This window comes from Artemia franciscana, chromosome 9 (assembly GCF_032884065.1).
Source record: "Artemia franciscana chromosome 9, ASM3288406v1, whole genome shotgun sequence".
Classification (NCBI taxonomy): domain Eukaryota; kingdom Metazoa; phylum Arthropoda; class Branchiopoda; order Anostraca; family Artemiidae; genus Artemia; species Artemia franciscana.
In genome coordinates this window covers 31277912-31305075 of record NC_088871.1, presented here as the reverse complement: position 1 = coordinate 31305075, position 27164 = coordinate 31277912, and the positions used below count along the sequence as shown (strand labels likewise).

Sequence of the window (27164 nt, the reverse complement as noted above, 5' to 3'; positions counted from 1 at the left end):
ATTCTTAAATTTTTATTATGTATATGAGGGGGTTTGTACCCTCGTTAATACCTCGCTCTTTACACTAAATCGTAACACTAAATCGTTTTGTCCCAATTCTTTAAGAATGACCCCTGAATCCGAAAGGCCGTAGAATAAATAGTTGAAATTACTAAAAATACTATAGCATAAAGAGCGAGGTATTTATCTCCTCCTAAATACCTCGCTCTTTATGCTAAAGTATTTTTAGAACCCCTCATAAGCGTAATAATCTCTGTTCGTCTTAAGTGTCAATGCTACTCCTTACTTTCAATTGAAAAAACTTTTCCATGTTTATTTTTTCATTGTTTTTTTTATAGTAATTTTAGAAAATCCTGCGCCCTTTTCATTGAATTTCTGTTCCCCCATGACGTATTTCTCCAAGGAAAGATCCTCCCACATAGTTCCCTCCCCTCAACCCCAAAACCAAAAAAAAAAATCCCCTGGAAACGCTGTACACTTCCCAATAACCATTATTATATGTAAACACTGGCCGAAGTTTGTAACTTGCAGCCCCTCCCCCAGGGACTGTGGGGGAATAAGTCATTCCCAAAGACATAGTTATTTCAAAATTTTGATCCGTTGACTTTGGAGAAAAAATGAGCGTGGGAGGGGGCCTAGCTACCCTCCAATTTGTTTGGTCACTTAAAAGGGCACTAGAACTTTTCATTTCCGTTAGAATGAGCCCTCTTGCGACATTCTAGGACCACATGGTCGATACGATGACCCCTGGGAAAAAAAAACAAAAAACAAATAAACACGCACCCGTGATTTGTCTTCTGGCAAAAAATACAAAATTCCACATTTTTGTAGATATGAGCTTGAAACTTCTACAATAGGGCTCTCTGATATGCTGAATCTGATGGTGTGATTTTCGTTAAGATTCTATGACTTTTAGGGGTTGTTTTCCCCTAATTTTTAAAATAAGGCAAATTTTCTCAGGCTCGTAACTTTTGATGGGTAAGATTAAACTTGATTAAACTTATATATTTAAAATCAGCATTAAAATTCAATTCTTTTGATGTAGCTATTGATATCAAAACCCCATTTTTTAGAGTTTTGGTTGCTATTGAGCCGGGTCGCTCCTGACTACAGTTCGTTACCACGAACTGTTTGATACATAATTAGTTGTAAGGGAGAGACGACGGGATAGTGGAAGTGGAAATTGATGCATAATCCCCAGGGCAGTATTTTTCTATTACTAAATAAATGAAAATTACGGATAAACATATTGAAAAAGCACTTGGTAATATCTTATCCAAAGATCTCTTTTTCCTCAACTAAAATACATTAAAAACAATTCAGGAACAAAATGTATAAGAAATTTTTTGTAATTAAACCCTTAAAGGCTTGTAAAGCCCCCCCCCAAAAAAAACAATAAATAAAAATAAAATAAAATTGAGCATAACTTGAACAACAAAAATAAAGGCAAAGTTAGATAACAAATAGCCAACAGAGCTATTTAACTGTTATAATACTGCTTTAACATGACAATCCTTCATTTTTGCAAATAAAGAGAAATTAATACACATACACAAAATATAATTGAATTAAAATCATTCGAAAATGGAAAAAGCAGAAAGATGTGGAGAAAAACTAGTATTTGTTATTATAGACTATATTTCAGATTGAGGTTTACAATAGTTCAAAAATAAACTTATTGGCTTTGCTGTGTAATTATATTAGGGATTTTAAGAACTTTGGAAATTGTCTGCCCAAATGGAATGCAAATATTTCAAAGAAAAATTGCACAAATAAATTTCGGTTGGTAAATTTTCATCAGTAACCAAGCACAAATACTTGACCTTGTTAATATGTCTAGATATCTTAAAGACAAGTTGTACAAATACATTTTAAATATTAGATTCTTATTAATATCAATACGTAAATACTAGACCTTACTAGACCTATTTAAACAAGCCCTGTTTAGATAAACAGTGTTATGGTGAAGTATAGAATTACTTTTAGAGATCTTTATAGATCTTTATATCACATGGAAGCTTTAATTATTAAATAATTACTAGCATTATTTTATGCTAGTTAGTATGCTAATTATACTAGTATTATCTAGTATTATCAGACGGTTTTTGGTAACAAACTGTAAGCAAGCAGCAACTCAGACCAATAGTAACTAAAACTTTAAAAAAATGGAGTTTCGATAACAATAGATACATAAAAAAGAATTGGCTCTTTATGATGCTGGTTCCAAATATAGAAAATTCATTGAGTTCCTTGTTGCTCATAAAAAATTAGTAGCCTGAAAAAATTTGCCTGATTTTTAAAAAAGGGGGACATGCCCTAAAGAGTCAAGTAATTTTAATGAAAATCAAACCTTCAGATTCAGCACATCAGAGAACCATACTGTAAAAGTTTCAAGCTCCTATATACAGAATGGAGAATTTTGCATTTTTGGCTAGAAGAAAGATCACAAATGTATGTTTATTTTTTCCTCCTAGAGCTGATCTTGTTGAAAAATAATGCTCCTGGAAGATCAGAAGAGGAGTCATTTGAACGAAAATAGAAAGTTAGTGTGCCCTCTTTAAGTGACAGAAAGATTGGAGGGCAACTAGCCCCCTCCTATACTCCTTTTCCCCCAAAGACGTCCTATCAAATTTTCAAGCAGCCATTTGATTTAGCCTAGTTGAAAGGTCCACTAAATATGCCTTTGGGGATGACATGACCCCCCCCCCCCTCGATAGTCCGTGGAGAAAGGGCTGTAAGTTGCGCAATTTGCCAATTGTTTCCATGTCAGATTTGGTATTGGGAAATATACGGAGTCTTATTTGGGAGAAGTTTTTTTTTGGAGGGGGGGACAAGGGTCCACGGGAGAATTCTCTGTAGAGAGTAAAGTTTCCACGGGGAATTTTCCATGGTAAGTTTTAGGGGGGAATGGGATTTCTGGCCATGATGTGAAAAAGGATCAAAATTAAATAAAAGTAACAAGTTTTTTCTTACTGAAAGTAAAGAGCTTTTCTTACTGAAAGTAAAGAGCAAGATTGAATCTTAAAACGAACAGAAATTTTTCCGTTTATGAGATGGACTCTCTTTCCTCAGCCTTTTGCTTATTACACTAAAGTTTGACTTTTTGTTACTATCCTTTAAGAAAGACCAAACACAGGGGTCTTTAAATTTGAATGGTATTTTTGAAAAACTTTAAGACTTTACAGTAAACAGCAAGGGTTGAAAAACAGAAAGGAGCAGCCCCCTCATATGTGGGATGATTGAGTTTTGAGGCTGCTTCTTTCTTTCAGGTGAAAAAAAATCATCGAAGTTGGCATGCTGAGACAAGTATTTAAAGTAGAAAACAGACTACGAGTGTTTTAGTGTGGCAGTAATAAAACAGTATTATCTGCAAGTATAATAACTTTAACCATAGGAACAAAATTAAACAAATCGTTGAAGTATAGAAGATAAAGACAGGGGCCTAACGCATATCCTTGACCAATGCTTTTTATATTATGAATTCATATAATACCATATTCTAAGTCTTGCGTACTAATCTGATTTCTTCTGAAAGTCTTTGGAAAAACCATTTTCGCCGAATTTAAATTAAATTAGAGCTGAAATATGAAGAATTAAAGATGGAATACATTCTTGTATATGACGAAATATATATTTAATGAAATACATTAAGTTTGAATTTTTCCGTAATAAAAGAGGATTTTAAAGAAACAATTTTGCTGTTTATCCCATTTTTTGTAGCCTAATTAAAATAAAAAATTATTCCAATTATCTATAGCAATAATTCGGGAACAATTTTAGTAAACTTAAGAATACCATTTGTTGGACATATTTTCCCCTGTTTTTGAAAAACCATCATTATATTTAACTCACTTCATTTGGAATCGGAAGAAAATACTGTAGAAGAAAGTGTATTGGGTTTATTTAATACTTTCTTCTTTGTAATATTTTCTGTCTTGTTTCTTTTTGTTTCAGTTGTATTTTCTTTTACAGGCAAAGGAAGTCGAGATGTACATCAATTGAAAAGACATTTCAAAATGAGACTGACTCTGGTAGTCAAACAGACTGTCAGGTATTTTCTATCAAAACTTTTATTATTTAGCATTTTATTTAGACAAATAGCTGCCTATGGAGAATATATGAAGCTATAGGAAAATTCAGCATTTTTTTGGAAGTTGAGGGATGGGATTAGGTCAAATTGAAACGAAACGACAAGTCGACGAATTATATGAAAATCATATGACATTGCTGGGGAATCCACAGTTGTTTTTTAGGGGGAGAGGGGGTGCAACCTTAAATCCAATATTTCAAAGTAGTTTATTTACAGCATCACTGTTTTTCGACCCAAAATGTGACCTTTTTTTAGAGAGAAAAACTGCATTTGTCTATTTTGAACCACAGGATTCGGGATTTTTATGCATAGACTGAAATCTGTAAATTCAATCGTGCGCATCTATGCTGTCAAATATTTGTAGCTTATTATATTATTCTGACGGCTTTCTTGCGCATCGACATAAAAAGGAGAAGAAACTACTACAGGTTAAATGTAATGATAATAAAATAAAATTTTAGCACTATGTCCAACTTTGAGTGAAAATTAACAACAAACTATTTTAATAATCAGTGTAAATACCTTTTTTCTTTTACCAATCCTAAGGCAATCTCCTGTCCTTCCAATTTGTTTCAGCCACATTATGATCTATATACGGAGATTTCTTATCTCCGTTACTGATTAAAATACAAAATTTTAACCAAATCTATTGTTGTAATGACTATTGTTTCTAAGTTAAAATTTTAATTTTGTTGTCTACAGGTAAACTCCTTTCTTTAAAAGGTTCAAAAAGAATTCAAAAGCCTTGCTCAATCTTATTAGAGCGACTGCCTCAAAATCACATTTACAAATGCTGTTCTAGGAAACTGGACAGCGTTGCAAAATTCATCAAAATAAAAAGTTATTTTGTAGAGCAAGTAGCATCAGGGCAGATGTGAAGCCAAATTCAGCCTGCTTGACTGTTAGTTGATGATTTAAATCAACAGTCAGTTGAGCAGATTCATTTTGGTGTGTGTTTTGAACAGGAGATAGTATATTTGGACACAAAACCATATATTCCACCTATGCTTGACAAAAACCTATGAAATTGACTTCGTAGAAATTTTTTCAAACACTGTCTTTAACCCAATTTTATTCTTTTTTTTTTTAAATTCTAAGATAGTTCCATCATTTACTGTTTTTCCTGAAGCTTTTGAGGATTTGATTTAATATACTTGATTAGTTCATAATTTTGCACATCCACAAGAGTTTTCCCCAAAAATTGCCAAAAAATAGCAAAAATGACAATAAAAAACTTCACTATTGAAGGAATAACGATTTCATAAAGAACAAATTGACTAAGACCATGTTCAAATCAGCTTTAAGAATGTTCTCCATTTTTATGGTGTCAAGCAAGCCCCATACAACTTTCGGTTAATCTGGTACTAACCAAACGTTTTGTTTTAACTTTTGGATTGTCATTACTCTGATTTACAGCAAGTTTTATTCATACTATCTTCATGCTTTTTCTACTCGTAGTTTCTTTTATTCATGTTTAGCCAAGCAACTATTTGTATTTTGAGTAGTGTTTTTTTTTATTCATCATAAAGTTAACAGAAACCCAATGACCAAATAAAACTCTAGAAAGACTTGAAGATTAAAACCTCTCCTGATTGGTTAGTTTACCGAGGCTTTTTTGAATTCTTTAGCTCAAAGATAAGCATACCATCCGATTCGCCATTCAATTTTGTTCCTGAGTATAGTAATTGCTATTTTTAAAATTGTGTCTCGTTCCCCTCCCCTTTGTGTCTAGAATTTGCCCTAGCCTATATACGAAATTACAAGTTTTGTCAGTTTGAATTATATCTGTACTTCTTCTCATCAATAGTTTGTTCATAATGCCAAATTTACCTGCCGGGAATTGGGGTACAAATACACAGTAGCAATTATTGTTTTGGTAGGTGTTTTTTGGCGTTAAATCGAATGGTGTGTTTATCAGCTAGTGAATTAATTGATACTTCGACAAATTTACCACCAAATGTCCCTAAGCTAAATATTAAAATGATTTAAAATTTTGCACTTTTAGCTGCTACAGTGGGAGGGACAATGTTATGTCTTCCCACCTGTGGGCATCTTTGAATAATAATAATAATAATAACTAAAAATATTCAACGTCGGCATAAAGATAAGATGACTGGGAAACGTTCTGCGGATGAAGTATGACAGATTGCCAAAGATTTTTCTTGTTGGCGAACGGTCTACGGCCAAACGAAAAGCAGGTTGTCCCCAAATAGGCGGAGGATGTCATAAGCAAATATTTAAGGGAAATGACAGCTTCTTGGGAGGGCTTAGAGGTAAATTTTGCTTAGATTGGGATGGAGCAGGGGTGTGTGTGTGTAGCAGTTTTTGCAGCATTTTTGGAAATTAGGGTTTTGTAAGCTTTACCTGTTTGAGGAATTTGATAACAATTTTAAGGAACAAAACAGCAACTGCACTTTTAGATTCAATAGTATTTGAAATGAAGCAGAAAATTTACTTTAAAAACTACTATTACATGAAAATTATTCGTTTAGGGCTCCTCGGTTCTTTCTTTCCAAGTTCAGACTTTATTTTACCGGTTTCTTCAAATTTTTTTTTACTAGATAGTAATAGTGAGTAAATTTCGTATGCACTCTGACAGCAGTCTTTTTAGATATTATTGTAATTTATAAGCTTGTACTTAAATATAATGTGTTGAAAGCGTGGTATAGTTCAACAATCCCCTCGACTTTCTCTGTAAGGTTCACTTGAATGTCCTTCATCTTTTTGGACACTAAAGTTCAATCATGTCCACCTTTTTTAATAATAAATACTAATTCTAAAGCGGGGAAGACTCCCTTCTCAATGTTCATCTTATCGCCCTATAACCACTACGTGTAACTTGAGTAAGATCCTTGAATATATCTTAATTCCTCATTTAAATGAAAATATGAATTTCGGATCGAATCAGTTCGGGTTTCAATCTGGTATTAGTTGTCAACATGCATACCGTGTTCTTTCTTCCGCTCTTAAGAATAGGCTGGCTGAGGGGTAGCCACTTTATATATGTATTTTGGACCTTTCTAAAGCTTTTGACAATGTAGTTCACAGTCAAGTTTTTTTTTCTTTTTAATAATGGTGTAAATCTTTCAGTCATTTTTCTTCTTCGTTTTTGGTATGAGAATTCTTTCCTCCGAATTCATAAATCTGGATCTCCGTTTGTCCGTTTATGTCGGGGTGTCAAACAGGGAGGGGTTTTATCACCAAATATATTCAAAATGTGCATTTCTGGTATTTTAGATGAAATTAGATGAAATTATTTTATCGTACTCTCAGATGTTTCTTATCTTGCTTGTGGTGATGATCTTCTACTTTTGTGTAAAAATAAGCAAGGTCTCTCCTTTATGGTCTCAAAAGTTTCACGTTTATTTTCTAAAATTGGTCTTTCTCTTATTGTTGAGAAATGTGAATTTCTAGTTTTTAATGGTCCGACTTCCTCTAATGCTCCCTTAGCTTGTCGTAGTTTTTCTATACCCTTTGTTTCCGCCTTTCGGTGGTTAGGTATTACTGTTACTAATTCAATTTCTTGCCTATGGCAGTGCACTGTTCGTGATATTCAAAAGAAAATTCAAATGGGCTATTCCAAGATAGTTGCTAATCGAGGGAAGTATAATAGACATGCACTGGGTAGGCTATATGCTACATTCTGTGATCATTCTGGCCTTTATATTTCTGGTCTTTATCCCCTTCTAAAGAAAAAAGATGTTAATCAGATTCGGACTTTTTATTTCAGATATTGTAAATTTTTACTTTACCCCCCCCCTTTGTATAGCAATGGTAAGATAATTCGTAAGTTTGATGTTCCTGATATAAGTACAAAGTTGGCCTTCCTGCATGGAAGGTTATCGGAATCAGCTTTTTATCTTTTATCGCCTCATCATCCTTTGGTCCTTCTGTTCGGTTAATCTCATTGTAGCGTAGTGTTTTTTCTATTTGTAGTGTATTTTATTTGCAGTGTATTTAATTTTTTTTTACGTTACTCCACAAGTGCCATAACTTGTTATGATGTGGGTTATAAATAAATTGTTATTTTATTATATATTATATATATATATATATATATATATATATATATATATATATATATATATATATATATATATATATATATATATAGGCCTATATATAATGTGCCCATATGGCTCTTTACTATAGGCAGCACTATCGCGCTGCCTATGACTACTGTAATCTATAAACTTCCACTTTACCATATTTTACTCAAAAACTTTTAGCCGATATCGTTGACTTGCGAGTAAAACGTACTAAGGAATTAAGCTTGTAATTTTGAGATGCTTCAAGTTCTTATTTTCTGAATTCAAATATTTTGGTCCTGAGTTCAAAATTATTGAATCTAAGTTTTATTTTAAGGATTCAGCACGGATGCAAAATATCAAACACATTCTAGCGGCGAAACAGGAGAATAAAGAGTGAGTTTTATTTCAATTTTTGATTCATGGCAGTGTACTAAGGATCGATACCTAAATATGGATATAATATTCGGTTTCTGCTTTTTATTGGGTATTCTAATTCAGTTGTAACGGTTCTGTTTCAGTCAATCACTCATTAGCAATCAATACCTGAGATTCTTTAGAAAACAACTCACTTCTCTGCTACTTTTTAAGTATTATCTCCCCGTTCCTCTACGGCAAGTAACTAGTTCATGCCACTCTTAAATCTCAAATAGACGTAAATTTTATGAAAGTAACAAAGTAAGAATGTTGTTATTATCGGGTAGACGGAAGGCACTGTTACTGAATCAATAGGAAGAAATAACAGGAAGAATAGGAAGCAAACAAACCAACAAAACCAAAGCAGTTAGTGCTTGGCATTGGGCCACAACAAGGCATTAATGAATAAAAGAGACTATGTTACAGCAAGTGCCGGTTTCTACATTATGTGTCACAAAACAATATCTTGGCCCAAATAAGGACAGAAAACTACATAAAGAAATCAGTGACGAAGACTTCACTGCCTTTCCATTACAAACCATTACAAAGTAGAAACAATAGAGAAATTATTTCAAGACAGTGGAAATCAATTCAGTGGATATTTCGGCCCTATGTCCAAGGGCCGTCTTCAGCACAACACGAGAAAAAAAAATATATATACAGAAACTTACATTAAAATGTGAGAATTAAAACTAATAATGTTTTTAAAAAAACACTTTGAAAACAACCCCAGCATCCTTACTTCAACGAAGTTCAACCAGGACTCACATTTTAATGTAAGCTTATGTATGTATATATATATAAATTTTTCTTTCTTTCTCGTGTTGTGCTGAAGGCAGCCCTTGGACATAGGGCCAAAATATCCACTGAATTGATTTCCACCGTCTTGAAAAGAATTTCCCTATTGTTTCTACTTTGCGTTTATTTGATAAAGAAATCCTGAATTGATAATTATCTTAGAACTATCAAAAAGTTGTCTACTGGGCGAATTCGTCTCTAGACATACATATGTGACAGTGAATGTCCGAAATCTGGTTAATGACGACATTCACCGGTGATTTTTTGAAATTACTATTTTTCTACTTGGATTGAATTAGCTTTGCGAATTAGCTTTTCCAGTCTTGTGCAATCTTTGATGGTAAAAGTTAAAGTTAGGCTGAGTTAGGTTAGATTAGGTTATAAATCTCAGAAATGGGTTAAAAACCTAACCTGTCACCATCAAACCTTGCATACAACTGCAAAAGTTGACTGAGATCGCTAACTAAATCTACGAAGAAAAAAGCATGAAAGTTGGTGGATATTTACTTTCGACAGCGCTGAACAATCCTGGATCTGGAGCAAAAAAATTCGATGTCGTGAATTGTCAGATGGGGTTTTAATAGCCCAAGAAAGTCTTAAAATAGATAAAAAATGCTGTAGAACCAGTGGGTCGTCTCACTTTTATCCTCAGATCTTAAGAACGACGTCCAAACGTCGCAAAACGTCGCAAATTAAAATGGGGCTTTAATAGCCCGGAGGGTCTTGAAATGGATAAAAAATGCTGCTGAGCCCACCGCTCTCTCACTTTTATGCTCAGATCATAAGGACATCGTATAAACGTCGCAAAGAAACAAATAACGATGTGCTGATAGTAAAGTCAGTAAATTAAAGCCTAGGACGAGACCTAACCTGTGCAAAACTTGGCAAAAAAAGGGCATTGATGTTTGAGATCAACCACTGTACGCTTTGATGAAAGAGCAGCAAAGGCTAAATTCTTTGCAGTTCGGTGAAGACAAAATAGTGGCACTTGTCGACTTTTTATATATTGAAATGACCACTTTGAAGACTGTAGGATATCTTCTTCATGGAAGCAGATGGACTGAGTCGCTGATAGCATGGGGCGACAGCTACTCTAGGCAGAGCACATTCATACGGAGTTGCTTCAAGCATATCTAGAACCAGTTATGCACTGCAGGTGCATTATATGTCTGTAAAAGGCGTGCATATGACATAAGTTCTGATTCAAATGTGGTTACTTGAGAGAAAGAAGATGCATTCAGATTTTGGACATAAAAACGGACAAACGAGTCCGCCCAGTTCTGCTACTGGAAGTTGGTGTTATTGGAACTTCGAGCTATTGATATTGAGTGGTCGTTTCGAGAGGCAATTTTTGAGCTATATGTTGAAACACTGGTGAAACTGATGCCATAGTTTTTCTTGATGGACTGCAAAAACGGTGCGAGATAGTTTTCAGTAAACGTCCGTGATATGTTGGCTCTTGAAACTAGTCATTCATCTTTGCCAATCAACTTCAAGCCGGGAAGATTCACTATTCAGAAAACGGGCAGTCGCTTTTCTAGCATACCGATTGATCAGACATACGAGCAATGGAATGAAGTACTTAAGGGAATGGAATGAAGTCCAGTTTTAGTTGCTGGACCAGAAATTGGGAATTTGATTGAAGAGTTGGAGCTCTAGTATTTTGGAACGAAAAACAGTCCGACTACGCATCATGACGAAAATGAAAATACGCAGAAACAGTTTTTGGTTGGTGTGAAGAAGCTTGCTGATGTTATCAGAGAATTAAAAAACCCATTCGAAGATGATTTCAACTAATTGCTTGTGTTAGATTGTCGATGAATTATTCAGGTAAAAGTACTTGTTTCATCCCTATATAAAAAAGGAGAACAGCCCTGCAAGGAGTCTGTGTAGAACCGCTTAGTCTTAAGGTAACAACCACTGTCTGATCTCATTCCACTGCTGTTCGAAAGTAAAGAAACATGTTCATAGTTGACAATATCTATTTTATCTCTGTTTAGATCGCAGTGTATTTTGGATGGCGCAGTCATCCTACATATGTTGACCCCTGGTGAAAACAAAACTTTTGGGGATTACGCAGTTGACGCGTTCATTCCGTATATCCGATCTCAGCTCATGCGCAGCAAAAGACTTGATGTCGTATGGGACGTGGACAGGAAGTCTATGCAATCTGGAACAAGAACAAAGCATGGAACGGAGATTAGAACTCCTGCTTCTTCACAACAAGAATACCCCAGAAGTCGAAATGGAAAGACCTTTTGTGGGTTGATGAGAATAAGAAAGAGCTGTTTGACTTCCTTTCTGAAATTTTGTAGGAAACCAACCCGAAGATCAAGAGCTATTTGCTACGAGGAAAGAACTTGTGTTGTATTCTGACCGAATGATCGATAGTGGAAATTCAAGTCCCTGTGGACATGAAGAGGCGGATATACGCATTGTTCTGCACGCGAAGGTAGGTAGTGATAATGGGTACAAGTTCCTGATGGTTCAGTCGATTTTCGCGGATGTTCTCGTTTGGGTGGTTCAATTTTTCCACGATTTGAATGTCGAGGAATTGGGGATGTTCTTTGGAGCTGGTGCGAATCACAAGTTTATCCCAATACACTGCATCGCGGCGGAGCTTGGGACTCCCAAATGAAAAGCACTGCCAATGCTCCGTACCTTCCTTGGCTGCAACGCCACATCTTCATTTGCAAACGTTGGCCGTGCTACAAGCTGGAATCTTTGGCATATCTATCCCGAAATATCTTTATCGATGACTAGTGCAACCGAATGTGACAAGGACATTGACATGGACGTTGCTGTTGATCTCGAATGATTTTTAATCCTTCAGTATGACCGCACGACTTGTGATGCTGATATCAAAGAGACTAACAATAAACCTGTTTAGCCAAGCCAAATCGGTGGAAGAAATTCCTCTAACGAGAGGAGCAATGCTTCAGTATTCTATACGTTATTTTCTGAGCTAAAATTTGGAATTCGCTACAGTCGCATAGACTTGATTTAAACTTGATCCTTCAGAATGAGGATGGAAACGAGACAAAGGTGGAAAATGGGTTCCATATTGGAGTGATTTAGCAGAAGTGTCTTCTGCCTGCAAGGAGCTGACCAAGTGCAATTGCAAAAGAGGTTGTGTTCAAAGGTGAAAATGGTTAATAGAAAATCTGTAATGTACCGCCAGATGTAAATGTAGCGGAAAATGTGCTCGTGCTTAATAAAATTATTACTTTGTTGATATAATTATTGAAAAAGTTATTGTTTCCTGCCAAATTTCAATCGAAATGAAGCTTCGTTTTCAAGCGATTTTAAGTACCTCTTTTTGCCAATTATGATGAATTTTCTCTAAGTGCCTAAGATATCTTTTTGTAATATCATTTAGGCTATATGTTATTGTAATACAAATGTTGATTCACTCACCCAATTGCTTTCTTGCACTTCTTGCACCCAATTGACTGCGAAAAGCATTCGTTACTTGGCATTTTCGGAATATACGTAACGTTCTGAAATGCGATTTGATTCTTGGAATCGGTTTGTATAGTCGATGCTCGGCTTTTATTTTCAAAAAATGAACTCATGTTACTCAGCATATCCAGAACGTTCTGAAACATAACTTTGATTCTTGGAATCAGTTTGTGTAGTCGATGTCCGATGTTTTATTTTTTTACGTTTGTTACATCCACAGAACCCCACACAACCTAATAGGAGCTTCTGATAACGTTTCAATTTTTGAGAAAAATGAGGTTTGCAATCCTGATTTATGGCCTCTAACACGATGCTAAAATGGCCTGTCCGATCCGAGCATCATTTTTCGCCAGTGTGCTCAGAAGCTCGTTTTTACCTATTCAAGCCCTATCTAAACTCTTTTTTTAAGATAAGCAAAGTTATACTACTTTTTGACGACGTTCTTGACACCTAATTCGTTGCCTCCCGTTCTAGGAATTTTCAGCATAAGGCCTCATCCACGGCTTTAATTTACTGACTCTCATATATCAGCAAATCTCTATTTGAAATTTCGCAATGTTTTGTGACGCTTTGACGACGTTCTTATGCTCTGAGCGTGAAAGTGAAACTAACACTAGATTCAGCAACGTTTTTTTTTACCTATTTTAATACTTTCTTAGGCTATTAAAATCCAATTTGAATTTTCGCAACGTTTTCTGACATTTAGACGACGTTCTTTTAATCTGAGGATAAAAATGAGACGACCAGTGGGTCCAGTAGCATTTTTTAAACTTTCTTAGGCTATTAGAACCTTATTTGACAATTTTGCAACGTTAGACGACATTTTGACGGCGTTTTAGTGATCGATTCCACCAACTTTCATGCTGTCTTGAAAAAATGCACGATTCTCATGCTTAGCCGATCCACTGCTTGTAATGGTTAATTATCTAGTTAATATTGTGTGACACCAAGACAGAACGCTTCTGAAATTTAGATGTAGGAGGCAAGGTATTAGAAACAAAACTTGATCATAGAAAACATTGAACTTGGTCGAGAGGCCATCTTTGTTTAGCTTTCTCTATTAAATTGTTTTTGATTTTATTTCTATTTTTCTTAGAAGTCTATTCGTCAAGAAGTGACAGTAGAACAGTTATGTCCATACCTGTGTTTTCCTTTCTTTACCTGTGTGTACCTCTTGTACGTTCCTTTTTTTTTATTATGTTTAATTTTTGATCTTGACAGACCTGATCACAAGGGTATGTGTGCAAAAAAAGTTATTTGAGGGTATAGTTTATTCCGTGCCTACCTCATGGACATCCTTGGCTTGGCCAGTTTTTCTCTTGCCCTCCTTGGCTTCAAGGAATGGTGGAACAGCCTTGAAAAAGGGTTTATTAAGAAATGAAAGACAGTACCCGGTTAGCCAAATATTTAAGTTTCTTGTAAAGTAAATATGAATGACGAGTCCTAATCTGATTAATAATTATTTTTATTTAATCATATGTTTTTGTTTTATGTTTTTGGACATTAGGGCTTGACAGAAGCTCAAAATGTTTAGCCTCAATTTTGACCCTTGTAACTATCGACAAATACGATAAAAACAAAAAGCTTCAATTTTTTGATTGGTCTGCCCTCAGGAAAATCAAGCCATGGAGTTTCTGAGGAAGATCAAGACCTAACCTTTACTGCTCTTGGAGATCTGTTTACACTTTGTTTGAGCCAATCTACACTATTAAATGCAAATACAGTTTAACGTTGATCTCTTTTACAGTTGAAATGGGATGGAAATTGTAGCTATGCAATTTGATTTGGGATCGCCTTGACCGTATCACGTGTAACTTTTTTGCCTCCAATTTCAATGACTTTATAAATTTTTAATTTTACCTTTTTTTTGGACCAGTTGCTGTTTGTTGTCACCATTAAAAGTCGACGGTACAGTAGTTTAATAGGTTCTTTAAAAACTTTGCCAACTTTTCTAAAATAAATGAAACACCTTATCCCCGAGGGCTCACTTATTGTCTCCTAATTTTGAGGATGTGTCCGTTTTATGGCACGTGGTATTTACCGAGTGACATATAGTGATCGCAATTTCTGTTGGTTTGTTGGTCTGTCTGTCCCGGTTTTGCTAGTTTGTCCACTTCCAGATAAGCTAGGATTATGAAATTCAGTAGGCGTATCAGGGACTAGACCAGATTCAATTAGAAATAGTTGTTCCCCCGATTTGACCATCTGGGGGCAAATGGGGGACGGTTATTTCGGCAAAATTAGAAAAATGAGGTATTTTTAACTTACGAACGGGTAATAGGATCTTAACCAAATTTGACATGTAGAAGGATATTGTATCTCAGAGATCTTATTTTAAATCCCGACCGGATCCGGTGACATTAACGGGAGTTGGAGGGGGAAACCTGAAATCTTGGAAAACGCTTAGATTGGAGAGATCGGGATGAAACTTGGTACGAAAAATAAGCACAATTTCTAGATAAGTGATTGACATAACTGGAACGGATCTGCTCTGTTTGGGGGAGTTGGGGGGGGGGGGGTAATTTGGAAAAATTAGAAAAAAAGGGTATTTTTAACTTACGAATGAGTGATTGGATCTTAATGAAATCTGATATTTAGAAGGATCTCTTAACTCAGATCTTTATTTTAAATCCCGACCGGATCCAGTGTCGTTGGGGGGAGTGAGGAAGGGGGGCGGAAATCTTGGGAAACGCTTAGAGTGGATGAAACTTGGTGGGAAGGATAAGCACAAGTCCTAGATACATGATTGACATAACGGGACTGGGTTCGCTCTCTTTGGGGGAGTATGGAGGGACCTAATTGGGTAATTTGGAAAAATCAAAAAATGAAGTATTTTTAACTTACAAACGGGTAATTGGATCTTAATGAAATTTGATATTTAGGAAAACCTCGTGCCTCAGAGCTCTTATTCTAAATCCTGGCCGGATCTGGTGATATTGGGGGGAGTTAGAGGAGGAAACCGGAAATCTTGGAAAACGCTAAAAGTGGAGAGATTTCGTGACGATACTTGGTGGGAAGAATAAGCACAAGTCCTAGATACGTGATTGACATAACTACACCGGATTGTCTCTCTTTGGGGGAGTTAGGGGGGCTGGGTTAATTTGGAAAATTAGAGAAAATGAGGTATTTTTACCTTACGAACGGGTAATCAGATCTTAATTGCAGTAATGCTTGCTTACAATTGCTTAGTGTGCGCATTGTTTATTTACCCCCAGCTTATTGTGCTTGCTTACAATTGCTTAGTGTGCGCATTGTTTATTTACCCCCAGCTTATTGTTGTTATTTTTATAGGTGCTTGGGTTTTGAATAAATAGACTTCAAGCAATCCTACCCAAATACTACATGGTGTCAGAAGTGGGATCTGATGCAGAAACGCCTAGAATCAACTGGAGCTCGGATAATCTAGAATCCGAATGGACTAAATTTGAAAACCATGCTAAGTTAATGTTCATTGGACCACTTGCCGGAAAGACAGCAAAACAGCAATGTGCATATCTTCTCATCTGGGCAGGCGAACAAGGGAGAGAAATCTTCAGCACATTTGACCTAATCGAGGCTGAAAAAGAAGACGTTGATACATACTTGACAAAATTCAGAGAATATGCAGCCCCAAAGAAAAATCAAGTTTTCTCACGATACATCTTCCAAAAGCATGACCAAAAGCAGGAGAGCATAGACAAATACATTACCGATTTGAAAATCCTTGTAAAACCATGCGGTTACACAGACAAAGACGAAATGCTAAAAGATAGAATAGTGGGTGGAGTGGCCAATCCCAAAATGCGTGAGGAACTCCTCTCGGTAGGAGACAGCCTATCCCTGAACCAAACAGTAACCATTTGTAGAGCATTCGAAACAACCCGAGCACAGCTGAAAACCTTCGAAGGCAGAGAAATCAAGCAGGAAATCGATTCCATTGCCAAAAGTCGGCCACACCCCAAGTCCAAGAAACCAGAATGCTACTTCTGCGGGGGAACATACTCACAGAACCATATTTGCCCAGCGAAGGGGAAGACTTGCTCGAAATGCAGGAAGCCAAACCACTTTGCAAAGGTTTGCAGAAGTGCAGAAAAGAAAGCTGTACATACTGTGGAGGACTGTGAAGCAATATCTGAAACAGCAGACGACACAGACGAAGTGTTCATGTACACAATACAGAACAGCACTAGAGAAGATGAAGCATTTGCCAAATTTTCCATTGAGGGGCAAATGTGTATAAAATTCAAAATCGACACAGGAGCACAGGTGAACGTGCTACCAGTCCAGTATTACAATAAATTGCCAATAAAACCCAGCCTTCTTTAACCACAGCAGCCGCACAGTTGACTTGAAAGTCGACGCATCGAAGTACGGACTAGGGGCAGAGATCTCAACCAACGAAAACATTTGTGGCTACGCATCCAGAGCTCTCAGCAAGACTGAACAAAACTACTCGCAACTCGAAAAAGAAATGTACGCAATTGTGTATGGATTGAAACATTTCCATCATTACATCTACGGGCGAAAGGTAATGGTCACCACCGACCATAGACCACTGGAAACCATCCTGTCAAAACCTCTACATCAAGCGCCCACACGGCTGCAGAAAATGATGATCCAAACTCTGCCGTATGACTTGGAAGTCATCTACAGCCCAGGTTCCGACATATCCGTAGCTGACGCTCTCTCGCGACTACACCTCCTAAACACCGACCTCCAGATGCAAAGAGACATCGAAGCTTATGTTCACTCAGTAATGAAGACGCTGCCCGTAAGCGACAGCAAACTCAGGAAAATCCGTCAACTGACCAAACATGATAAACAACTCAGTACTCTTCAGTCTGTCATGCAGCATGGTTGGCCATCGACTCGAAAAACATGTCCCGTTGAAGCATCAGCATTCTGGAACATAAGAAGTGAGCTGGCAGAAGTCGATGGAATAGTTTTCAAAGGCCAGAGAATAATCAGAATAGTCAGAAACTCTTACCCAGCTACACGCAGCACATCTCGACATTGAAAAAACAAAGCAACGCGCGAGGATGCTGGTATACTGACCAGGCATGAACGCCGACATCGAATCCTTCGTCGGACAATGCGAAATATGTGCCTACCATGCCCTGAACAACCAGAGAAATACCATATGTGCCTACCATGCCCTGAACAACCAGAGAAATACCATATGGCTCGAAAACCACTCCAGCCTCAAAAGTAACAGCTTTGCTAGATGCGTATAGCCAAAAAGTAAAATGCAAAAATACTGATATTATCTGCCCTTTTAAAGAACATGTGGTAACAAAGTGTCCAATCTATTAGAACTGGCCTATACCTGCCATAAAAACTTCAGAAACAAGGTGACTTATGGAAGGGGGTCGAGAGTGGATTGTGCACACAAATACTGGTAAATTCATGTTTTTCTTAATATTTGACATAATGCATGAAATGGGTTTAGCCCTTTCTTCTTTTTTTCATTATTAGATCCAAAAAACGATACAGAAGTATTTCATTCAATCCTTCAACTTAGAAACATTCGAAGGCTTTTACAACCACAAGAAGACCATAAAAAAATATCATCAACACAGAAATACCATCACTACCATGGCAACATGTAGCAATAGACTTATTCGAATGGGAAAAAGTCCAATTCCTTATCACGGTTGACTACTACAGCCGTTATTTCGAATTCGATCGACTTCAGAACCAAACATCAGAAACAATCATTGGCAAACTCAAGACTCACTTCGCACGCTTCTGGATACCACAGCAGATGACATCCGACAACGGCGCCCAACTCTTCTCGCACAAATTCAACGAATTTGCTCAAACTTGGGGAATTGAACTCAAGACCTCAAGCCCAATATATCGCAAGGCAAATGGACTCGTCGAGAAATCCGTGCAAACATGTAAAAGAATCCTGTCAAAATCAAAGGATAGCGGTAACGACCCATACATAGCTCTCCTAGAGTACCGTAACAGTCCGGTAGACAACCTTGCCTCACCCGCACAGCTTCTACAGAGTCGACAGCTTAGATCCTCCCTACACTCCACGTACCAACACCTGAAACCAAAGGTCGTCACCAAGTCAGATTTCATCCATAGTCGAAACGTCATGCAGAGACGCCAGAAATCCCATCATGACAAATCTGCGAAGCCCCTTCCCGAACTTGAGGTTGGAGACTCTGTTTTCGTCCAACGAAAACCGAATGACACATGGACCAAGGGAAAGATTACCGCACGCCATAGCAACCTGCGGTCCTACATTGTCGAAACAACTTATGGCTCAAGACTAAGAAGGAACAGGATTCACATATCCAGACAACCAACCCCGCACCGCCACCCATACTCTACTGGCATGTCCAGCCACAGTGCCAATGATCCCCAAACACCCCACATTGAAAGTGAGCATATAACAAAAAACTTCACCAGCGAAAGTGAGAAAACCCCAGCTCTACCACCCCCTTCGACAGTCACCGGATCGTCCCCGGCGGAACTTACATCAGCAAAGCCCACCTCAGCTGAGCCCACCTCAGTAGGGCCAACCGCGGTAGACACATCACCTGTCAAGGACACCATATACTCGCGGCCGGCGACCACCAGCTGCACACCACGACGCACGAGAAGCAGGCGTGTCATAAAGCCCCCAACGCGACCCGACGTGTGACCTCGCAAGCACTATCTTCAAAAGAAGAAGGAAGATGCAGTAATGCTTGCTTACAATTGCTTAATGTGTGCATTGTTTATTTACCCCCAGCTTATTGTGCTTGCTTACAATTGCTTAGTGTGCGCATTGTTTATTTACCCCCAGCTTATTGTTGTTATTTTTATAGGTGCTTGGGTTTTGAATAAATAGACTTCAAGCAATCCTACCCAAATACTACATTAATGAAATTTGATATTTAGAAAAATCTTGTGTCTCAGAGCTCTTATTTTAAATCCCGACCGAATCTGGTGACATTAAGGGGAGTTGGAAGGGGAAACAGGAAATCTTGGAAAACGCTTAGAGTGTAGAGATCGGGATGAAACTTGGTGGGAAGAATAAGCACATGTCATAGGTACGTTATTTAAATAACCGGTCCAGATCTGTTCTTTTTTGGGGGAATTGGGGGGGGGGGTCGCTATTTTGGGCAATCTCAGATAAGCTAGGACGATGAAAGTTGGCATGCATCAGGACCAGACTAGAGTAAATTAGAAATAATACCTTCCCCAATTCGACCACCTGGGAGGTGGGAGCGAGCGAACAAGATAGTTGATATTTGATGATAAAACAAATGACTGTTCTTTTTAAGTATGGCTTGTGGTCTAGGGGTATGATTCTCGCTCAGGGTGAGGGAGGTTTTAGGTTCGAATCCTTGATCACCCTTATTTTTACATGAAGAAGATCTGAAACTAGATACGTGATCAATATATCGACCGCTGAAAGCTGGTTGGCGTATCAGGGACCCGACCAGATTAAATTAGAAATTGTGGCTTCCCCGATTTGACCATCTGGGGGGGGGGAGTGGATGGACGGTCAATTTGGAAAAATTCGAAAAAATGAGGTATTTTTAACTTACGAACGGGTTATCGGATCTTAATGAAATTTGATATTTAGAAGGACCTCGTGTCTCAGAGCTCTTATTTTAAACCCTGACCGGATCTGGTGACATCCGTTGACCGAATCTGGTGACAATCCCGACCGAATCTGGATCATAATGAAACTTAGTGGGATGAAACTGTTGGCTCTTGGCTCTTCCGACCTCGTCGCAAGTGTCATATGAGTTCTTGTTTTTTTTTTATCTTTTACTTATTTGTGCTATTAATCGATCTGTTTTACCTTTTGCTTTTGTTTCAAGTAGAATATGGCGAAGCAAGTTCGTTGAATTGAGAAGTCACTTCTTTCAGTTTAAAGTTAAAGTTAAATAACGACACTTCATTTGATATTTTTTGTGTTTTGACTCTCAAACATAGGAACTATCTTGTATATCATATAAGGTATATTACTCCTATGCCACTATAAATATGTCTCGAGGTGACAAAAGTGGGCTTAAGTATTAGAGTGGAAACATTTGATTTTTGATATTTGACAAAGCAACGATTTCTTGCATGATATAACTGCAGGGACAGTGGTCGTCATATTTCAGTAGTTGCTCAAATGGTGTTAGCAATATAGGTCTCCAATTTTTTGCTAGTTCAGCAAAAAAAATTATAACAAATTAAGGGATTCAGTTTTGCTGTCACAATTTTGGGTAACTGTGTCTTGAAACTACATCTTTCAGTACTAGGTCCGATTCAATACTGATCCTTACAGCTGATCTGCAATGTATAAACTATGTGTCGAGAGGCTAAGTTGAGTGATAACTAGATTGAACCTTCAAGATTTCTTTTTTTATTACAGCCCTGGTGCAACATTTGAGAAGTATGCAAATTCTCTTCATCAGTCACAACAAGCCATTCTACAATTAACTGCAACTATCGGGGATCTTTTGAAGTCACAAAGATGTATATCTGCTTTGGAACCAACTCCAAATAAATTAACAGCAAGACTGGGACCAAGCGCTCCTATTTTGGTTGAAGAAGATATCAGAGAGGGAAGTTCTAGCTCCTCTAATGAAAGTCTTATAGAAGAAGTGAAAAGAATGAAATTTGAAGTTGAAAATTATCGAAAAGTTGATAATAGTAGTTTTTTTCGTAAGAAAGAAAGAAAAAATAGAAGAAAGTTAGCCTTACATTCAGAAATAAAAAATCTTAGAGAAGAATTAAGTGAATTAAAAAGAAAAAATGAGGAAGTAGAAGTTAGAACAGGCTTTGAATACCGTGAAAACGCAAGTAAAATGGCCGAAGAAGTAAGGAACTTAAAGTTTCATCAAAGTTTTGACACAGCTTTGAAAGATGTTAAAGACAAATTCCAAGTTGAAAGCCAGTTATATGAATTCGAATCAAAACAAAGAGAAGAGAAAGTTAAAATGCTTGAAAAGGAGCTTCAAAAAGCTCAAGTTGAGCTAGAAAATCTTAAAATAGAAAACAGAAATATACCAAAACTTAGAGAAGATAAAATAAATTTGCTTGCAAAAGTAAATGAACAAAAAGACTTGATTGAGTCTCTAAGAGGAATGGTCGAGGAAAAAATTAGTTTAGTCTCACAGAATGGTGAAATTGGGGCTCTTTTAGCTGAAGAAAAATCAAAGCATGGTAAAACTGAATATGAATTAAGAAGACTGAGAAGAGAAATGGCAAAATGTATTGAAAAGAATTTAAAGCTAGAGTCAGAGGTCGCTCCCAAAGTGTGTGTTTTAACTGAAGAGAAACTTGCTTTAGAAGGAGAGCTAAATGCTCTCAGATATAGGTACTCAAATCTTGACAAAGAGCTAAATATAATCAGGAGTCAAAAGGAAGAGGTCTTAAAAAGGAATGTGATTCTGAAGAGTGAGTGTAGGCTGTATAGAAAAGAAATAAATGATCTTAAAGAGGGAGAGATATCTAGGTTAAATGAAACGACTAATGTTCTCTTTTACGCCAAGCGTCGTATAGAAACAGAACTTATTGAATGCAAGACAAAGTTGAATGAAGCAGTGGATTCCTTAGAAGCAGCATATAAACATATTGAAATTCAAAGCTCGCAAATTACATCTTTTTCAGATGCCCCAAGTTCGTTAACTCTTCAATATTTATCAGAGGCTTGCAAAAAACTTTCATTATTGGAGTCAGAAATTAAAGGTCATAAATCGGCGTCTGCTAGGCAGGTAGGATCACCAGTGAATAGAGAGGCTAAATTATCCAAGAAGCACCATAGTTTGGAAAGAGGGGAGACTTTTCAAAAGAGTTATAGTAGGGTACCTTTATTGAAATCTCCGTTAGTTCCTTCCAGTAAAAAGGTGGCTACGTATTTTTCGAGTGAAGCGACCTCATCTGACGTCGAAAGCAGGGTGAATTATGGGAAAGCTCATAGGAAGGGGCCTTACCGTGAAATACCAAAGGGTATAGTGCGAAAAAAATTAACGGAAAGTGAACTTTCGAGCTCTGAACATGATCTAATGTTTGATCACATAAACAGGACTGCCACAAATATTGGCCAGACTCACGATGTCAAATCATTAAATACATCTAGTTCTGAAAGGAAAAGCAAAGCATTGAATTTTTTGATGCCCAAAGAGAATTCTTTTTACAAATATCGGGCTTCTTTTCTCCCTTTTCAAAGTTCTCTTTCAAATTATGTAATTTCAAATCCTCTAGCTAGCTCATCTAAAAAATCGTCCTATGAAGGTTCTGAAGTAGAAATATTTGAAGTGAATAATGACAACAGTATAATTGATTCGAGGTCAGATGACTCGAGGGACAAAATACTTCCTCGGTCTAAAAATTTTTCTTCTTTTCAAAATCCGGCTGATAATCAGGAAAGCTTATATCTAACTGAAAAGAAACTCGTAGCTATACTCCCTATTTCAAGTGGAATCGAGCTTGGTAGTAAAGTCGATGAAGAGCCATCATTTACAAAGATCCTTCATCGTTTGAATGAGCCTAGAGAAGAGCCATCACTGGATATCTCTGACTTCTCGCGAAATGATTTGATTAATTCTTCTCAAAAATCGCTGGCTTCTTTCTTCCACTTTAAGAATGCTCCTGTGAATAGTTCTGCATCAAACCCTCTTGATAGACACATAGTTTCAGAAGAAAAAATGAATCCCTCAGATGTAAAAGAAAATAACACTGTAGTTGATGCAAGGTCTGACGACAGTAGCTACAAAAGGAAGCCTCAGATAGACAATTTATCCCTGTTTGAAAATCCAGCTGAATGTCTACCTCAAAGTAATAGTAAGTCAATACCGTGTCTTCCAAATGCGAGCATTTCAGCTAGTAAGACCTGTAAAAAGAAAACAGTTCCAAACGATGATCATGCACTAAATAAACTTGACAAGATTCTATTAAAAGTAGACATTAGTACTCCTCAACGTTCTGACAAAGATGGAGCCATTCTAAAAACTAGCATAGATATATCTGCTGCAGCCAAGAAAGAAGATGCTATTTTATGTAGTGATTTAATGGGAGAGAATGGAGAAAAGGAAAATTTTGAGTCACTAAACGAGAGTAGTAGACAAGAGAATAATTTTATGGACCACAACTTTTCTCCTAAAGCTAATATTTATACTGTTCAACTTCTTTCTAAAGCTGCTGGATCTCAACGTGACAGAGAAAATCAATATAACGATAAATCAATTCACGAGATCGAGGACCCAGTTCTGGCCATTCTCACTAGAGAAGTGGACCCGAGTAAACCATCAACACCGAGTAAAACGCAACCTCCTTTATGTCCTGAGGAAGATATGGAAGAACAAGAATTATCACATCACCATGATAAGAAGATACTCACTGTTTCTGACTCAGAACAAGTTGACCTTTTAAATAGACCCCTCATTCAAAAAGAAAGTTTCGCAGATGACGCGAGAAAAGCACCAGTTGAAATTAAGATGACAGGTAAACTAAATACTTCAGATTCGCATCCGCAGTTTATATGTCCTGCAGAAGATTTTGTGACGACTTCTGACAGAAAAAGGTTTGGCCACACAGTGGTACAGGAAGGTCAAATTGAGAAAGACATTCCTGAAAACTATTCTCAAAAAAGATTCATGGTTGACCGAAAGCCAGAAAAAATTTATGGTGAGTTCTTAAACCATATTTCTGATTTTAGTGGTGGACAACTGAATAGCACCCAAAAAGGAGAAAACAATGAACAGCTTCTAAAAGCGGAAATTGAACAACAATTTAAAACAAACGTGCCATCGGAAGATATTTCTGATAGTGTTACTTTAGATGGTCCTCCACTAATAAAAGCATTGGCTGACTCAATAAAAGCTACGAATTTTGAAAGTTTTGACATTGTAAAACAAAGTAGTCCTGACTCTATCCTTAAAAATCTCGCAAGGAAACTGCCATTCACCTTTGAAAGTGATGAGTCCCTCTCAGGTGATTTTCCCGAATTTAATCCAGCTTTATTGGCTGCATTAAAATCAGGAACAAGCGAACAGCCCGAATATGATAGCTGTGTTCCCGTTTCTTTTTCTGATTCCTTAACTAGGCACAAAGACTTGATGAATAGAGGAACAGGGGATAATCACACTTTAAAAAACATATATTCAGTGTCCGGAGAGCAAGAAGTCAAACTTGAGACAAGTCCTGTAGATAATACTCAAAATTGCTCTCGAAATTTATCTGAAAATGGAGCAGGTGATGACACCCCCCAATTCATAACATCTAGAAATATAATGGATGATAGTCGAGCCATTTTGTCACATATTCAAAACGGCCATACAGTGAAGAAGGCTGAAGACAATGTGGAACAAAATTCTGTCCCTGATAATTCTTCGAGTGTTAATTTAAGTAAGAGAAGCTCAGATGATGATTCCTTTTGGAATTGATTTCACACTATCCTTGCTGTTGATCTCACAGAAGTATTTTGATCTCAGGTTGAAGATTCCAGCTTTATTTGTCGATATTTTATTTATTAGAATTATTTTATGTTCGTACAGAGAAGATCATGTTCTACCGTTCTCCAATCTTTTGTTATGGAATTTAGTATCAGAAAGTGGATTAGCATAAAGTAAAGAAACTTGCCTCAGCTTTATCATTTTAACTGATACAAAACTCCGGAAATTACATTTTTTATGCCTTATATGTAATCTATTGCCCTTTGCATTCTCGAATCTGCTCAGTGTTGCCTATACAGTTGCCAATTGATTCCTAGTGTAACCAATATCTTCAAAGAAGGAGCGGCTAATTAGCAATCCAAATATTGTTTTTTCTTTGATACTTAACTGAAACTAAAGAATTGAATTCTCTTAAAACATGGGTCTTGAAGAAAGCTTGAAGTAAAACAAACTTTTCTACACAAAACTTTTTCAAAGAAAAGTAAAGTTTTACAATAATTCTGTCTCCAATCGACCAGGAATTATTAATATTCAAGTATAATTGAAACTCAGCATGAAAAGAAATTAAATAAATGATCATAAGAAAGATAAAGGTAGAAGATACTGACGAATAAATAAAATAGGTTAACTACATATGTCTAGTTTTTTTGAAAACTATATATATATATGCGTTTTATTGAATAGATATAGGGATTTTGAACAGTGTGCTATAGTTTTTCAAAATATCGATGACAAATAAAAAATAATACAGTATAATACTCAAGATTTCTAGAAATAACAAATGAACATAGACTGAATATTAAATATATGATAATATTAATTCTCGGAATGACTGTAATTCAAGACTGTAATAGTAATAGTTTTTCAGACACGGTAATGTTTTTTTATTGTTACAAATATAAGAGAAAAATGTTCATTATATATTTTATTTTCAATAAAGGGCGAATGATGTAATAGACTTTACAACCTTCATAGTTAGAGAAAGGAGCTATAGATAAATTTCTGTTTGAATCAATTTGTGTTCGTTTTAAATATTCAATATAATTTTTACTTTTACTTAATATCTGGGTTTCATGTATTCTTTAATAGTAATTCTTGGTTGTTTTGATTTTGAATTGTTGTAGAACTTTGTCTCTGCTGGTCTTAAGTTTAAAGTGGCTCTTTATTTGCTCATCTTCGAGAAGTTTTAAAAAATTAATTTCTGCCTGTTTTTGGTTGCCAAAGTTTTAATATTGGTTAATTAAATGAATATTTCTCATTTTTTCAAGTCTATAGCTTAAATATAAAAACATCCGATTATAATCTTTTAATTCTAACTAGTGTCTTTTAATGCATTTATACATTCCTCTCAACATTCCCTGAAAGTTTTGAGCAAATGCTAATAACCGTTCTTTAGATATTGCAGATATGCCCTTTTGAGAAGTGGATTTACATTATGTCGTTTGATTTAGTTCAACATCCCCTGAAAGTTTCATGAATGTCTTTAGCTGATACTCAGATATTGCACATATGCTTGTTGCACATTATACAACCAGAATGCACATAGTTTCGCAGCCCTCTCAACATTTTCGGAAAGTCTTAACTTAATACCCTCAATTATTCCTGAGATATTGCCGACATGTCATTTGGATACCCAGACTGTTTGTGGTGTCATTTATTTAGTTCAACATCCTAATCGGTATAGCCTGAAAGTTTAATAGCTAGCTTAGGTGTTTCTGAGATGTTGTAGCTACCCTCGTAAACAAATGGTTCAGCGTCCTGACAAACATTCTCTTTGTGTTTAAACTTGATACGCTCCCCTAGTCGTTCTTGAAATATTGAAGATATCCCGCTTCGATAACTTAAATGCACTTATTGTCTTGATTTAGTTAAACGTGATAACCTTATCCACTCTTGGGATATTTTGGTTAAGCCCTTTTGACAACTAAATACATGCACTGTCCTATTTTAGTTTAATATTATCCTCAATAGCTGGCCCCCAGCCCGCCATTACAC

The 27164-nt window shown here is 36.6% G+C and overlaps 1 protein-coding gene across 5 annotated transcripts in view; it reads left to right on the top strand.

Moving 5' to 3' along the window:
• LOC136031269 (putative leucine-rich repeat-containing protein DDB_G0290503) overlaps positions 1-25298 on the top strand; it is a 62486-nt gene extending 37188 nt beyond the window's left edge. For 4 of the 5 annotated variants that reach the window (XM_065710698.1, XM_065710699.1, XM_065710700.1 and 1 more), the window contains 3 exons: positions 3973-4051; positions 8456-8514; positions 21146-25298. In XM_065710698.1, the coding sequence (XP_065566770.1) occupies positions 3973-4051; positions 8456-8514; positions 21146-25160 (4153 nt within the window). In that variant the 3' untranslated portion in view covers positions 25161-25298. The remainder of the gene's footprint in view (positions 1-3972; positions 4052-8455; positions 8515-21145) is intronic. The other variant, XM_065710701.1, reaches the window with a different exon arrangement.
• The last annotated feature ends 1866 nt before the right edge of the window (positions 25299-27164 follow it).